The 15,000-nt window shown below is 42.9% G+C and overlaps 1 protein-coding gene across 1 annotated transcript in view; it reads right to left on the bottom strand.

Moving 5' to 3' along the window:
• Positions 1-14,272: 14,272 nt before the first annotated feature.
• The window catches only part of LOC105891073 (rasGAP-activating-like protein 1), a 33,033-nt gene continuing 32,305 nt past the window's right edge, over positions 14,273-15,000 (bottom strand). Inside the window, 1 exon segment of the mRNA XM_031570155.2 lies at positions 14,273-15,000. This exon segment is cut by the window's right edge and continues 81 nt beyond it. Coding sequence (XP_031426015.1) covers positions 14,933-15,000 — 68 coding nt within the window. The 3' untranslated portion in view covers positions 14,273-14,932.

The following is a 15,000-nucleotide window of genomic DNA, read 5'->3' as shown; positions in this document are numbered from 1 at the left end:
GACACAACCAGGAGAAGAGATTTATGTATGTAACCAGGCAGTTCACATGTGATGCTCAGGCCCAATGGATTTGGACCGCATGCATTCACTTCATAGAAGCATGCACAATTTCCCCCTCCCTCCCACTCTCTCTCTCATTCTCTCTCTCTCTCTCTCTCTCTCTCTCTCTCTCTCTCTTTCCTATCTCTGTGTATCTAGCTGCATTTTTGTCTTGTGTCTCGTGTCTTCTGTCTCGTGTCCCCCAACCCCCCCCCCCACCCACACACAAAAAAACTCTTTTTCTCTGTGCCTGTGTCGTTGTAGAGCAGGGCTCTCCTCCCTCCTCAGCACAGAAGGGGTTTAGAGGGAGACGCTTCCAGGGGCTGAGTCCATAAATCAGTCCTCAGCGTGCCACCGCGCTCCCAAGGTTAAACTCATTTGTTTGGACGACTTTGCATGGAGGAAACTCCGGCTCATTATACAGCCTGCCCACAACAGCAGCTCACTGGTCAGATCCATCAAGGGGGAAAGGGGAAAGTGTGTGTGTGTGTGTGTGTGTGTGTGTGTGTGTGTGTGTGTGTGTTTAGATTTGTCCTCACATTGATTCTAGCAGCTTCTGGTCTTGAGGGAGAGGAGAGGGAGCTGAAAATGGAGTTGGGCTTTGTGGGGATTGTTTCCACTCTTCTTCTATGATGTTGCTATGGAGATGAGGTCTTTTAAAATGCTGTTCTAAACATAGGTTTCAGCCTCGATCCCAGTCTTCCACAACTCGAGCATAGCAGAGCTTCCCTCTTACAATCCGCAGATTTTATGCGAGGTTGTCTTGAAATGTACTCTCTACAGTATCTGCTGTTTTTATTTAAACATTTGTAAAAGTGTCTTGTACTGCTTCGATATAAAGATCTATATATATATATACGTATGAATATATACAGACATATACGTGTACATTAACAAGTGTGATTTATCTTTGAAAATTCAGTTTGGATGACAAAGTGTAAGCGTACTTTATTTTTTTATACTTCCTTGTGACACACTTACACACACACATAAACACACACACACACTCACACACACACACACACACACAAGCAAACAACCACTTAGACATTTACAAATAAATACGTAAACCAATACCACTCTCCTATGCACATGTCAAAATGAATAAAATGTTATTATTTTTAATCTGGTAACATAAAAGATAAAAAAAAAATTAGATTGCCAGCAAAACGTCAGGGACTGTTGAAATACACACGTATGTCATGTAAATGATTGTCTCCTATATTATACTATGTAGTCTTGGTGTTGGCTGCCGTCTCTACATGTCTGGGTAGAAGCTGCATAGTTTATTTTTGAACCAAGGAGCAAAAGATGGAACCGTGGGAGTGTCCACCTCATTGTGATGTCACGCTAGAGGGGAGCCAATAGGAAGGGGTATATGGCATGACAGAGCAACACCCGAACATTGCTCCCCCTCCGTCGTCCCCATAGTTACAGACACAAACAAAACAAAAGGACAAAATGGTCTCGGACCTTTCGGGAATATCAGGGAAATCTGTTAGAACTGGCATCATCATCATCATCGCTCTAAGCACTCACTCCTTGTGTCAAAAAAACAGGATTGGAATGCTAAAATCTAAATAGTCGTATTATACATCAATCAACTATCTTTCGCCAAACTGTGAGTACATAGAGTCATGTCATGAATGTCCAGTATACAAACTACTACGAGTGAAAACCATAATGTCATGAATTTACAGATGAAAAGTGAAGGGGGCTACTTGGTGATGTAGTTGGCTGGAGACCAAGGCTCAGCAGGTCAGAATTGTTTTTGAAATGGGCGTGGTTTGTGGGACCTTGCTGCCTGGTCTGACCAATCAGGGCTGTGTTTTTTGCTTACAAACTTCGTTATTGATCAGGGATGCTCATCAATAGGTGTGTTCGTGTGTTATGTCGCGTGAGTGACTTGGGCAGTGTGAACTGCCCCTTTCATCTGTGTGCACAAGTGAATTTCTTTCCTTAAATGCATTCAAAACTAGCTCTATTGTGAGCTGGATACGTCTGTCTGCATTTCCCCACGTACCTTTAAATGGTGGCTAACTCGCTCTGAAGTTGTTTTGGACAGAGCGGCCCTTTAAGTGCATGGAAACTATATTTATAGCTATAAAGAAAGCACCTGTTTGGGTGAACTGTGTGTGACATTGTGATGTATCTTGATGGCTCAGTAGGACAAGTTTGTTTAAAAGGGTGGAATGACACAAGAGCCTGACGATGGGACCTTGATCACCTTTCGATCAGCTCATGATGACTGTTCCCAGGGTCTCTGTGCTCAGGAGTGTTCAGCACAGGGTCTCTGTGCTCAGGAGCGCGTTTCAGGAAATTTGGCTCGAAAGGTGCAGAGTAGGTTCCTTGTGTCTGTAATTTTTTTAAGTGAGCCTCTTTTCCAAAAGCCTTTTATCTTATGAGGCCTTGCTGAATTGATTTTCCCACAATCCTTTGCTTCAGATGTGGATGCTAAAGATCCATGGAGAGGGATAGTGTCGTGTAGCTGATGCCTCTGTTTGATGTCAAGAAAGATATTTGATTCTCATGACTTCTTTTTTCTAGGATTGGTTTGTTTTTTTAAACTTCTTTTAACGAATGTTTTAATGGTGAGAGGAGAGCAACGACTTGTTGTTTTTCCTCTCCTTCTTTTCTTTCCTCTCGCTCTGTTTGTTAAGTGCAGTCATGTGCCGACTCACCGCTGGCTGGCGCCATCTTGTTTTCCCTCTCCTGTCATGTCCGATTGGGATGTCACAGACGCCGCCCCCCAAATGTCTGTTTTCTCTTCATAGTGGAGAAATGCAGCCAATCAAAAACGCAACAAACAAAGTGTGAAGCCTCAGTGGCTGATTACGGAGAGGGTGGACTTTTTGAGGTGTATAAAAAGCAATGGCAACAATAACATGCTACAATTTAGAATCATTGTTGGATGAGACAATACTCAAAGGGCTTATTATGAATACCTGTCTTAACTGAACTGTTATGATCTTGTTGCATGTTTGTGTGTTCCTGTGGAATAAATGCCCTGACCTGCAGGGGGCGCTCTGTTTGACCCCAGTGTGTTTCTTCTTTTATATTTCAAAACAAGTAGCTCGTACATGTTGTGTCCTAATAGCTTAATTCACTTTGTGCTTGTGTTAATGATAACACTGATAACACAAGTGTATGTGTATGTGACTATGCAGCATACTGTATGCACACGTTTGTGTTTGTACCTGTATATGCATACTATACATGCAGAGGTTTGTATGAAACACACATATTGCCTTATGTTCCAGCCATACTGTGTGTGTGTGTGTGTGTGTGTGTGTGTGTGTGTGTGTGTGTGTGTGTGTGTGTGTGTGTGTGTGTGTGTGTGTGTGTGTGTGTATGCATATACATTCTTTACATGCATATGCATTCTTTTCTTGTTCATTAGAGGGAGAAGAAGGATTTCTGGGTAAAAGAAAACTGCTACTGGCAGTTGCAGTAGCAGAGGTTTTTATGCAACACACATATAAGATAAGATAAACTTTTATTAATCCCGTTAGGGAAATTCAGGTGTCATAGCAGCAAGATTTATGAAGTGAATATGAATCAGACATACAACAAAAATAAGAATAGGAATAGGAATCAAACAAACAACAAAAATAAAAATAAAAACAGTCCAGCCTCCTCGTTCTCTCCTCCCCGACTGTCTCCAGGCCATCCAGTTAGGAGTTGGGGGGCTCCTCCTCCCGCTCCGCCGGTAGTCCACCACAAGGCCCAGGCCCCCCCCTCGCGGCGGCACCATGGCAACCAATTAAGTTATTTTTATATAATGCAGGTTGTGTCCGTAGTTCTGGCCGTTCTCAAAATTACGTCCACCTGACCAAGCAAACTATGAAAACTCCTTTTTAACAGGGGAGCTGTTTTGGTCTTTCTTCTTTAGCAGGAGAGCTGGGTTTGTTTTTAGCAGGAAAGCTAAAACAGGCTACGCAAACAGACTGCCACTCGCTGCGCCATGGCAACCAATTCAGTTATTAAATGCCGGTCGTGTCCGTTGCTCTGGCTGGTCTCAAGTCACGTCCAATTGGCCAAGCAAGACCACGAAAAAAATTATCCACAATTAGGTAGAGCAGCGCACTACCCCAATACAAACAGGTAAGAAAAGTAGAAAAATGAAAGCCACGAAAAGAGGGGGAAAAGTAGATAAACGGAGAGCTGCTAAGACAGGCTGCCACTCGAGGCGGCGCCACGTCACAATGATATATGGCCTTATGTATGTGTGTGTGTGTCTCTGTGTGTGTATCTGTGTGTGTGTGTGTGTGTGTGTGTATATCTGTGTGTGTGTGTGTGTGTGTGTATCTGTGTGTGTGTGTGTGTGTTTCTGTGTGTATGTGTATGTGTGTGTGTGTGTGTGTATCTGTGTGCGTGTGCTCTGGGACTGCCACAGAGACTCTCATCATTCAGTGTCATACAGTATGAACTAAGCTGTCACACATACATTACATGGACACACACACACACAAAGACACACACACACACATTTCACTGAGCCATGCCTTATCTGTTCAGACTTCTCTTGAGAGAGAACAGGAGAAAGGAGGAACTAGAGAAAGAAGAGAAGATGGTCCCATTTAAAGGTGTACACACTGAAGTCTAACAAGTTAAACATGAAGAAGACATGGAGTACACCTGACTGTGTCTATCTGAGGATTCATCTGTATTTTCAAGATCAGTGTTTTGTGGGGTCTTACATCTCCACACACACACACACACACACACACACACACACACACACACACACCTGTGAGATGTGGTGTGTGTGTGTGTGGAGAGAGCTCTTGGCTCTGAAATGGTGGCTGGCTGTTGAGTGCAGCGCAGCGGTGACTGAGAGCACTGGACTGCAGATGAGAGGGCAGGGCCACGGCTGCTTTACTCCACTTTCACTAAACCCCACAGGGACAACGCCGTACTTGAGCAAAGAAGATGATTCTCACACACACACACACACACACACATGCACACATAGACACACACATGCTCGCAAATGCTGTGTCTACTGACAAAGGTGTCGAGTGGTCAGAATGCATTATGATATATAAACACTTACTCTTCAGAGAATGTTTATGAGAATAAGGGGTTGGACATTTTCCCAGTTTCTGAATCATAGGTCTAAACTCAGATTAGGCCCCACAGCATGCATTAAGAGACATGATCACAGTTTCTGAATCATAGGTCTAAACTAAGATTAGGCCCCCTAGCATGCATTAAGAGACATGATCACAGTTTCTGAATCATAGTTCTAAACTAAGATTAGACCCCCTAGCATGCATTAAGAGACATGATCACAGTTTCTGAATCATAGTTCTAAACTCAGATTAGGCCCCCTAACATGCATTAAGAGACATGATCACATCAAAGGATCGTATGAACATAACAACATCTTCCTATAAAAGTATAATTTCAATTTACCAAATCACATGAGACAAACATACCCTACTGTGTATTGCTACAACTTAATTTTCTCACTCGACATGGATCACTAAATGAAGTCTGGAGAGGACACCTTCCAGTGCCTGCATGTGGCTTGGAGACGTTTGAAGTCTGCCTCCGTCTCATTAATCCGGCACCAGTGAAAACATCCTTTTCCCCAGACAGCAGTCTAGCTCTTCCCCAGGGAGTACCCGTCATTCTAAAATGCCCCCCTAGGCATTTCTACCTATTAGGATAACCTGACACACAATTAAGCCTTAGAGGCCTGAAGATAGCGGTGTAATCCTTGAAGAACTGTAACGACCTCAGTCAAAGAGCTTCTCCTCTGACAGACAAGTGTGTTAGCGAGGCTAGACGCAGACTGTGATTACACATGCCCTTTCCAATGAGGCTCATGCACATAGATGTGTCCCTCTCGCTCTTCACACAAGGTGTCGACGAGTTTTCTTCATCACAATTGAATTAGAGCATTAGCCATCCCTTTTATTACTCTCTCGTTGCTACTTCGCAATTAAACACTTACACCCAGGATAGTACACTGTAGCAGGTCACATAACGATGAGTAAAGACTACATGTGTACTTACACACACCAGACTTAGGGGTACACATAACGATGAGTAAAGACTACATGTGTAGTTACACACACCAGACTTAGGGGTACACATAACGATGGGTAAAGACTACATGTGTACTTACACAACAGACTTAGGGCTTGCTTTGGGAGTAGGGTTAAGGCACATTGGTACACTTATTTTTTTTCCCAGATGTATCGTGGATTTAATCAGACCACCTTTAATGGAGTCCCTTTATGTGAGTATGTAGATCGCATCACTTGGGTCCTATGTATCTAATTGCACGTTATTTAGTTGGTTGGAGGTTTCAAAAAGTTCAGGTTCAAGACTCCTGCTGCACAAAGTTGAATTGCCCTACAGAATGTGACCTAGACAGAATAAGGGTGGAACACTTTGTGCTTGCTCAGCTAAAGAGGGATATTCGTCCGGAACATCCTGCTTTTGAAGAACCCTGTGTGTATATCTTTGGAGCATTTTGACATTGACGGATTAGGGTTGACGGCTCTATCTTATATAATTGATCGATTTGGCTGTAGGCAGAGAAAGAAATAACAGGTCTGTTTCGGCCTTAGCCACACCGATCATGACAACACCGACCCGAGCAGGACAAAGGACCACGCACAGCTCATCTGTAACACACACACACACACACACACACACACACACACACACACACACACACACACACACACAGAGACACACACACAGACACACACACACACACACACACACACACACAGACACACACACAGACACACACACAGAGACACACACACACACACACACACACACACAGAGACACACACACAGACACACACACAGAGACACACACACACACACAGACACACATACAGAGACACACACACACACACACACACACACACACAGGCACACACACAGAGACACACACACACACACACACTCTTATCTACAGGGCAGAGAGACTCAGAGGGCAGAGAGACTCAGGGGACAGAGAGACTCAGAGGGCATGGCAAAGGAAAGAGGCAAAGACACCACAATGCCAAACACAGCCTTTTAGAGATGGTGTATGACACACACACAGACACACACACACACACACACACACACACACACACACACACACACACACACACACACACACACACACACACACACACACACACACACACCTAATGAGGTTTAAGATGTCTAGCACTCCCCTGTGGCGAGTGATTGGTGCCGCATGAAAGTGATGGCCAATGACTGGATCGGACACAGGCGCATTTGAATCACATACAAATACAGGTGTGTGTCTTAATAAAGTGGAAAAATACTCATTTGTCATTTGTGTTTGTGAGCAAAGCAGTGCATAAATCTTGGAGTATCTGACCTGTATTAACAGTGTGAAAGTTCATAAATCTTGAGGTATCTGACCTGTATTAACAGTGTGAAAGTTCATAAATATTGAGGTATCTGACCTGTATTAACAGTGTGAAAGTTCATAAATCTTGAGGTATCTGACCTGTATTAACAGTGTGAAAGTTCATAAATCTTGAGGTATCTGACCTGTATTACCTGTATAAAAGTTCTTCCTGTCTTCATCTCCAAGATGTAATTGGCAGATGTAATATCATTGCCTCTTCTACTACTACTGGTTTGATCAAATAAACCCTGTTTAGTTAGCATTAAACTGAGACTTGGATCTGACTGTTGCCAATGTAGTCATTTAGTAAAACATGCCAAAATCGGGATCAAAGCATTCAGAATGATTGCTTCAGATGCAGAGACAGTAAAGAGAAGCTCCATCATGGCCCTTAGTAGAGTGATACTTTCAGATTGAAGATTTCATTGATGTCTTGAAGACTTGCTTGGTCTTACATCAAGCTTTTAAAATGGGGGGGGGGGGGGATTTGGCCAGAGGACATTTCCTGATGACTGATATTCGCACAGGAAGAACACCAGACTGTTGTGTTTGAAATGCTTTCACTAATGCCACACATTACAAAGATTTCATCTTCTCAAATACAAGAGCAGACAGGGCAAAGGGTACTCTCTGGACTAGATAAAAGAGCATGTGGTAGCTGGAGACAGGAAGTGGATGAAGGACTGTCAGGGCATTGAACAACTTCATATCAAAGAAGCAGGAACTACTGCGTCCTATAATTGGTCACGGACCGGTATTTGCTCTTCACAAATCAGAGATGTTTTCATGGTCTTGGATGGGAAGCAGTAGAGTTTAGTTTGGATGACTTTCAGAACGTTTTGTAAGTTAAGGTACAGAGTTGAAATGACCAAATCTGTCTTTGAGTTGTTGGTGAACATCCCTGCGTATCCTAGTAGAAGCAGATGACATGTATTTCTTAAGCCGCTATTTACAAGGAACTGTTCATTTAGCCGTGGGATGTACTTTTCCAACATCCTGACTGTACACGTCGTGCCATGCCTCTACCCTGTTAATACACAATCAAAATAGCATCACAAAGCACGTTATTCTCATCAGATTATCAGTGGAAGAAACAGCACTTTATTCCCATCAGATTATCAGTTGAAGAAACAGCACCTTATTCTCATGAGATTATCAGTGGAAGAAACAGCACTTTATTCTCATGAGATTATCAGTTGAAGAAACAGCACCTTATTCTCATGAGATTATCAGTGGAAGAAACAGCACCTTATTCTCATGAGATTATCAGTGGAAGAAACAGGGACAATACAGTAGAGCACACAAACCTGCTTTGTGAGCTACTGTGGAAACAAGAGCTGACACTGAAAGTCTGAGTTATATACTGTGTAGCAATATCCTTCCTTAATGACACATATACCCTTTGATTCACTTATGTTTGTTCATTTCCTTCGCCTCCCTCTCTCTCTCTCTCTCTCTCTCTCTCTCTCTGTGTGTGTGTGTGAAAACGCTCTTTGCTCAAGTACGGCGTTGTCCCTGTGGGGTTTAGTGAAAGTGGAGTAAAGCAGCCGTGGCCCTGCCCTCTCATCTGCAGTCCAGTGCTCTCAGTCACCGCTGCGCTGCACTCAACAGCCAGCCACCATTTCAGAGCCAAGAGCTCGCTCCACACACACACACCACATCTCACAGGTGTGTGTGTGTGTGTGTGTGTGTGTGTGTGTGTGTGTGTGTGTGTGTGTGGAGGGAGCTCTTGGCTCTGAGTGGCTAAGAGTGTAGAGTGTGTGTGTGAGTGTGAGTGTGTGCATCAGGACATGTCATACTTAAAGGCAATGTACCCTTTACTGGAGTTGCATATGATTGTGTGGAATCCCATCACTTTAGTGATGTGGCACTGCCCCAGCAGGTCATACATCAGGTCACCATCCCACATCTCCACGTAGATGCCCTCCCCAACCCTCGCACTGGGGCAGTTAAAACTCCACGCCACTCCACACGGGGCTATAAACATCCATCTGGAAGTTTGTCATGCTCTGTGGACTAACCACTGTTCCCATTTAGCAATGCTGAAAATAGCAGTCATCATATTCTGATAGCTCACAAATGTACAAGCTCAAAAGCAGCCAAGTCTCCTGGAGTTTCCCGAACTCTGTTGTCAGCAACTAAAACTCCAGCATGGCCTGAAGACATTAACCTTAATGAGAGACTCACAAAGAAACAGGCATCACTGATTCTCCCTCTACTGCATGGAGATAGCACATTGAAGAGAGGATATGGGCTCCTACTGTCGTTAAATGTAGCAGAAGTAAGCTAGAAAGGCCATCTTGGCTTACTGCAAGGTATGGAAGGATGTGAAGCTTACCTGTATTCTATGCAGTCCCTCCTATCACCGGTCTAACTCTCTCCTTTTATCTGTAAAATATTTCGAAGGGAAAAGACAGACCTGTAGTGTACTGGCCTTGAACCCAGGACTACGGGGCTCGTTGGTATGGCAGTAGGAGCACGTACCAATCTGTAGTGACGGCACTCCATCACACTGCTCTTCCCTTAGGGAAGCACTCCCATTAGGGATGGGAATCGAGAACCGGTTCTTGTTGAGAACCGGTTCCCAGTGGATCAATTCCTTGGAATCGTTAGCCAAAGTCCTTAACGATTCCGCTACTGATTCCCGTGCCTGTTGCGCATGTGCGATGACATCTTGTTTTGTTTAGACCGTAAATAATACCAATATGCAGAAACATTTGTCCACACAGCATGCAATATCTTTGCAGGAATGTCACATTTTCGATGGCTACGGAGTGACGATAACGTTAAAGAATCTCAACCAAGCAACAGCAGCGCAGCTAACGTTAATATCGAAGGTAAACTCCTCCAGATCCTGTCTATTGTGTTAGTGCCATTTGTTTCATTGTGTAAACCAGCTTTTACTACATGAATAATCTTCATTCCACAAATTAGACCAGGAAGGGATCCCCATTTCATAAGATTCTTTTCCAGGCTCAACATCTTTGGGTGTTTTATTACAAAAATTGTATGAACTCCATTACCAAATCAGTCATACATTCTGTTACTTATGGTTGGAATTACAGTATTATTTTTTTTCTTTCTGGGGACCCCCTGACAAATATGTAAATGTATACATACATACTGTATGCTGTGCATCATCTATTCAGAGAATATTATATAAACGAAGATTAATGTTTTTCTTGCCCAATGAGAATCGATAAGAGAATCTATAAGGAATCGGATCGATAAGCAGAATCGAAAATGGAATCAGAATCAAGATCTTATCAATTCCCATCCCTAGCTCCCATCACACACACACACAAGCATCCCTCACACACACAGGCATCCCTCACACACACAGGCATCTCACACACACACAGGCATACCACACACACAGGCATCACACACACACACAGGCATCCCTCACACACACAGGCATCCCACACACACAGGCATCCTCAAACCGTACTTCTCCCATTCCTAACCCTAGGAAAAAACTGTACCCCTGCACATGGCCAGCAAATGCAAAACTGTGTATTCTAACAAAACTAACAGGTCTTCGGGTAAGTAAACAAAAGACAAAACATCATGAACTTCACACCCTCTCTCTAATATTAAAATGGAGGCAAACCTTTAAATGCCTACATTTTAACACACACAAAAAAATGGCTGGTAATATTTCATGTTCTAGCACTTTAGCTATGGACAATAAAAGCAGACCAAGGATACAGTCGGTTGCCTGTCACTTAGTCGGGATAGATGGAGGAAGCTGAATTCTCTCTCTCTCTCTCTCTTCTCTCAGACAAACACACATGCACATACTCTCTCTCACACACACACATACACAGACACACAGAGAGAGAGAGAGGGACACACACACACACACACACACACACACACACACTCAGCAGTATTTGATTGCCTCTATTTTATTTTGATGCAAAAGCAGCCAGGCGAGTTTGTCCCATGTGCCATTTGTGGCTCATGTTTACAAATGCCAATCTGGGTTTGACTGTACGTCTGCCAATGTTCCTCAAGGTTCAAAAGTCAGGCCTGCTTTTCATTCACTGAATAAATGACAAACCATCTGCCATTGGTCATCTTTGCCAATCTGAGTGGAATCTGGGACAGTCACCGTTGAAATGATTATGATTAAGAGTCTCTCATCTCCAGGTCTTTCTCTTCCTGTGTGTGTGTGCGTGTGTGTGTGAGTGTGTGAGTGTGTGTGTGTGTGTGTGTGTGTGTGTGTGTGTGTGTGTCTCTGTGTGTGTGTGTGTGTGTGTGTGTGTGTGTGTGTGTGTGTGTGGTAAGTGTGCATCTCTCTGGGTTCCTTAGCAGTTAACACATTTCAGACCTGGGAAGATCAACAGAAGGATGTAAAAAATCATTCTTGAAATCTGTTGATCTCACATTTTAAACTTTTCATTAAAAAAATATATTTTTTAAAACTTAGTTGTTTTAACTCACAACTCTTTAATTATAAATGTTGCTTTTTAATTGTTTCTACTCTTAAATGTTCAGCAACATCAGCATAAATAGTTTAAATAAATGCCTCTATCTGAACATTATACTGTTTCTGCTGATTATTGAGCTGCGTCTACCCTGTTGCTAGGTGTGTGTTTGTGTGTGTGTGTGTGGTTGGTTGTAAGTGTAATTGTGTGTGAAACTAGAAAATACAACTTATAAATTATAAATTATTCAGGGTGCACTTAAATTGGATTGATTTTCCCCCAAGTGTATATTGTTGTGTGTGACAGTTTGTATGTGTGTGTGTGTGTATATTTTCCTGTTAAATAGATTGATGGTGCTCTTCTTTTTCACCCACATTGACACTGGGTCGATGACTGAGGCAACACACACCAGTACAGAACACTTTTAATTTTTTTTGTCAAAACCAAAAACAAGTATTAAATTATTCAAGGCATTTACAATACATAAAGTAATGCACCAAAACAGAACTACCTTTTGGCAAAACAAGCAGTTTGGCAATTAACCTCCCATGTCTCCCATTATAGGAGAAGTAAAGTGTGAATGTGATCATCTGGTATCGAAATTAAAACCTCCATCCACTGTGTTCAATAGGCCTACCGATGAAAAAAAGGTTCCCCTTTGAATTAGTAACCTGGATACAGTAACCTGGATACACCCGAGGAAATGGTAAATATAGCACACATACGGGGACTGTTGTCATGCCGACATGAAGGCTTCACTGTTTTCCATACTACTGAAGGTTTGAGTTCTATGTTCCATGCGTCATCACAACCAAACATACCTGCTTCAACTCTGTAAAAACTAAAAGCAAAACATTGTTTGGATAATCTGCCGGTCTAGAACAAGTGCATCTCCTATTTTTGTGTATAAAAATACAGACTTTATCAATATTTTTTCATTTTTTTTTAAAAACACATGTTCTCTCATTTGGAAGAAAACAACACATTAATAAAACTTTATCCATAAAAAACATCAAGACTACATCTGCAATATCCACCTTAATAGGCCACCTTACTCCTGGTGCCGTGATAATGACCACAAAACCAGCGCTCCGAAAGTAAACATGTCCACTAACAGAAAGCAGGTCAGTCAGGTGTCACACATGTGTTTGCAAAGCGTTGCTAAGCAACCACTGTGGTAACCGTGGAGAGAGAGTGTTCAAATTTAGTTCAACTATGGCAGCAGTTCAAAGACTCTTTCGGAAACGCACCCATGTATGTGTGAATGTGTAAATGGTCCATGTGAATCTGTGTGTATGTGTGTGCGTGTGTGTGTGTGTGTGTGTGTGTGTAAGTGTGTGTGTGTGTGTGTGCGCTTGTGTGTGTGTATGTGTGCGTTTGTGTGTGTGTGTTGGTAGGTGTCTGTGGGTTTTGGCTCTGAATTAATTGTGCTTGCTCATGCTCATCGTAGCTTTTTGATGATGAACAAAAACATTAGAAACGCTCAGTTTCAAAAACATTAGAAACGTTCCGTGTCACTGTGGCCATGCTCAAAGGACACTAAAGCTATCAGTATTAGCACTTAGCCTCAAGACTACATTTACACATTTAAAAAGCTCTGTGGCATTTTTTTAGAAACATCAAAAATTGTTGGTTTTGCAACAACCAAACATCCATACTGATTGCATAAGTGTCGGCCCAGTCAGTGTAATAGGAGGATGGTGGGAAGGAGATGTGGATGGTGGGAAGTGATGCTGTTTTTCCCCCACAGCACTCAGGCCAGACTGCCTTTGGCACCAGGCGTTTCCCCCCTCAAAGCCTGCAAGGTCAAAGTCTCATGACAGGAAACCGATTAACACCAACACCAATCATCACACTCACAGAACTGGTGTGTGTGTGTGTTTGTGTGTGTGTGTGTGTGTGTGTGTGTGTGTGCATGTATGTGCGTGCGGCATGTGTATGTGTTGTGTGTGTGTGTGTGTGTGTGTGTGTGTGTGTGTACATGTATGTGCGTGCGCATGTGTATGTGTGTTTGTGTGTGTGTGTGTGTGTCTGTGTGAACAGTGTGACTGTCTGTATCTGCATGGAACCACAGACTTCACCAAAAGAATGGTATTGAACTCAACATGTCTGTAGCTACAGGTTATGCTAACAGCCATCTGTGATTGTATGGCATCAGTGTCTGAAGACACTCAGGGCCTCATTTACTAACAGGATTGCGCCCGTTTCAGTCGTAAAATAGCGGGTAAAAACCTAAAACCGTATTTACAAAGGTGGCGCACTTTAGATTAGCGCTGCTGGGAGGGTATAAGGGAAAGTGGGTGTTCGTCGCAAAGAGATGGGAGGAGATGCGTAAAGTGCGCCTAATTATGTATTAGTAACGAAACAAGAGGTGTTTCAGCATGACATATCAGCTCCTAAATGAAAACTATGTGCCTGCGAGAAATTAAAAAAATCAGAAATGTTATTTTTTTAAATGTTTATATTTGATATATCATTTAATTAGGTTTGGCAAAGGCGCTGATTGCGCTGCGGTCGCAATGTCAGTAAATGAGAGCCTCAGTGTAAACATACTCTCATATGGATGTAGTGGGGACCTCAAGTTTAGTGGGGACCAGGGATCCTTTCGCCATCAAATTAACATTTTTTGCTAATTCTGCTAATGCAGTTTGAATGCGTCGGCAACATTGTAAGTGCGTTGGGTGCTGTGTGAATATGTGAAAGTCAGAGTGAGTGTGCACTGGGTTGCTGGGTTGAGGCTGTTGGGTCATTTTGTTGAGTTATTTTAACTACTTCTGGGTTGTTTTCTGTAACCTAGTCGCTGGGTTAGCGGTTGAAGAAAATGCCTCCTCCTCTCCTCCACCAGATATCACATAATCACCACCTTTTGCCCAAGATGCACTATAAAGTACGGGGACCAGAAAACAATATGAGTTTGACTGTGTAGGGCACGTTATGAATGTTCTTGGTGCATTATGAGTATAACTGGTATAGGACTTGTGGTATAGGTGTGAGTGGTATATATGACTGTGTAGCATAGAGTGTAGGTACAGGAGTTATAGTATACGTGTGTGTAGTGTGAAGTCTATGGGGGCAGGATGAGAGAGCTGGCCTCCTCTCTCTCCCGCCGTTGGTAGGTGGTGTGAGCGCGCT

This window comes from Clupea harengus, chromosome 7 (genome assembly GCF_900700415.2).
Source record: "Clupea harengus chromosome 7, Ch_v2.0.2, whole genome shotgun sequence".
Taxonomy (NCBI): Eukaryota; Metazoa; Chordata; class Actinopteri; order Clupeiformes; family Clupeidae; genus Clupea; species Clupea harengus.
This window is presented reverse-complemented; position numbering and strand designations above follow the sequence as displayed.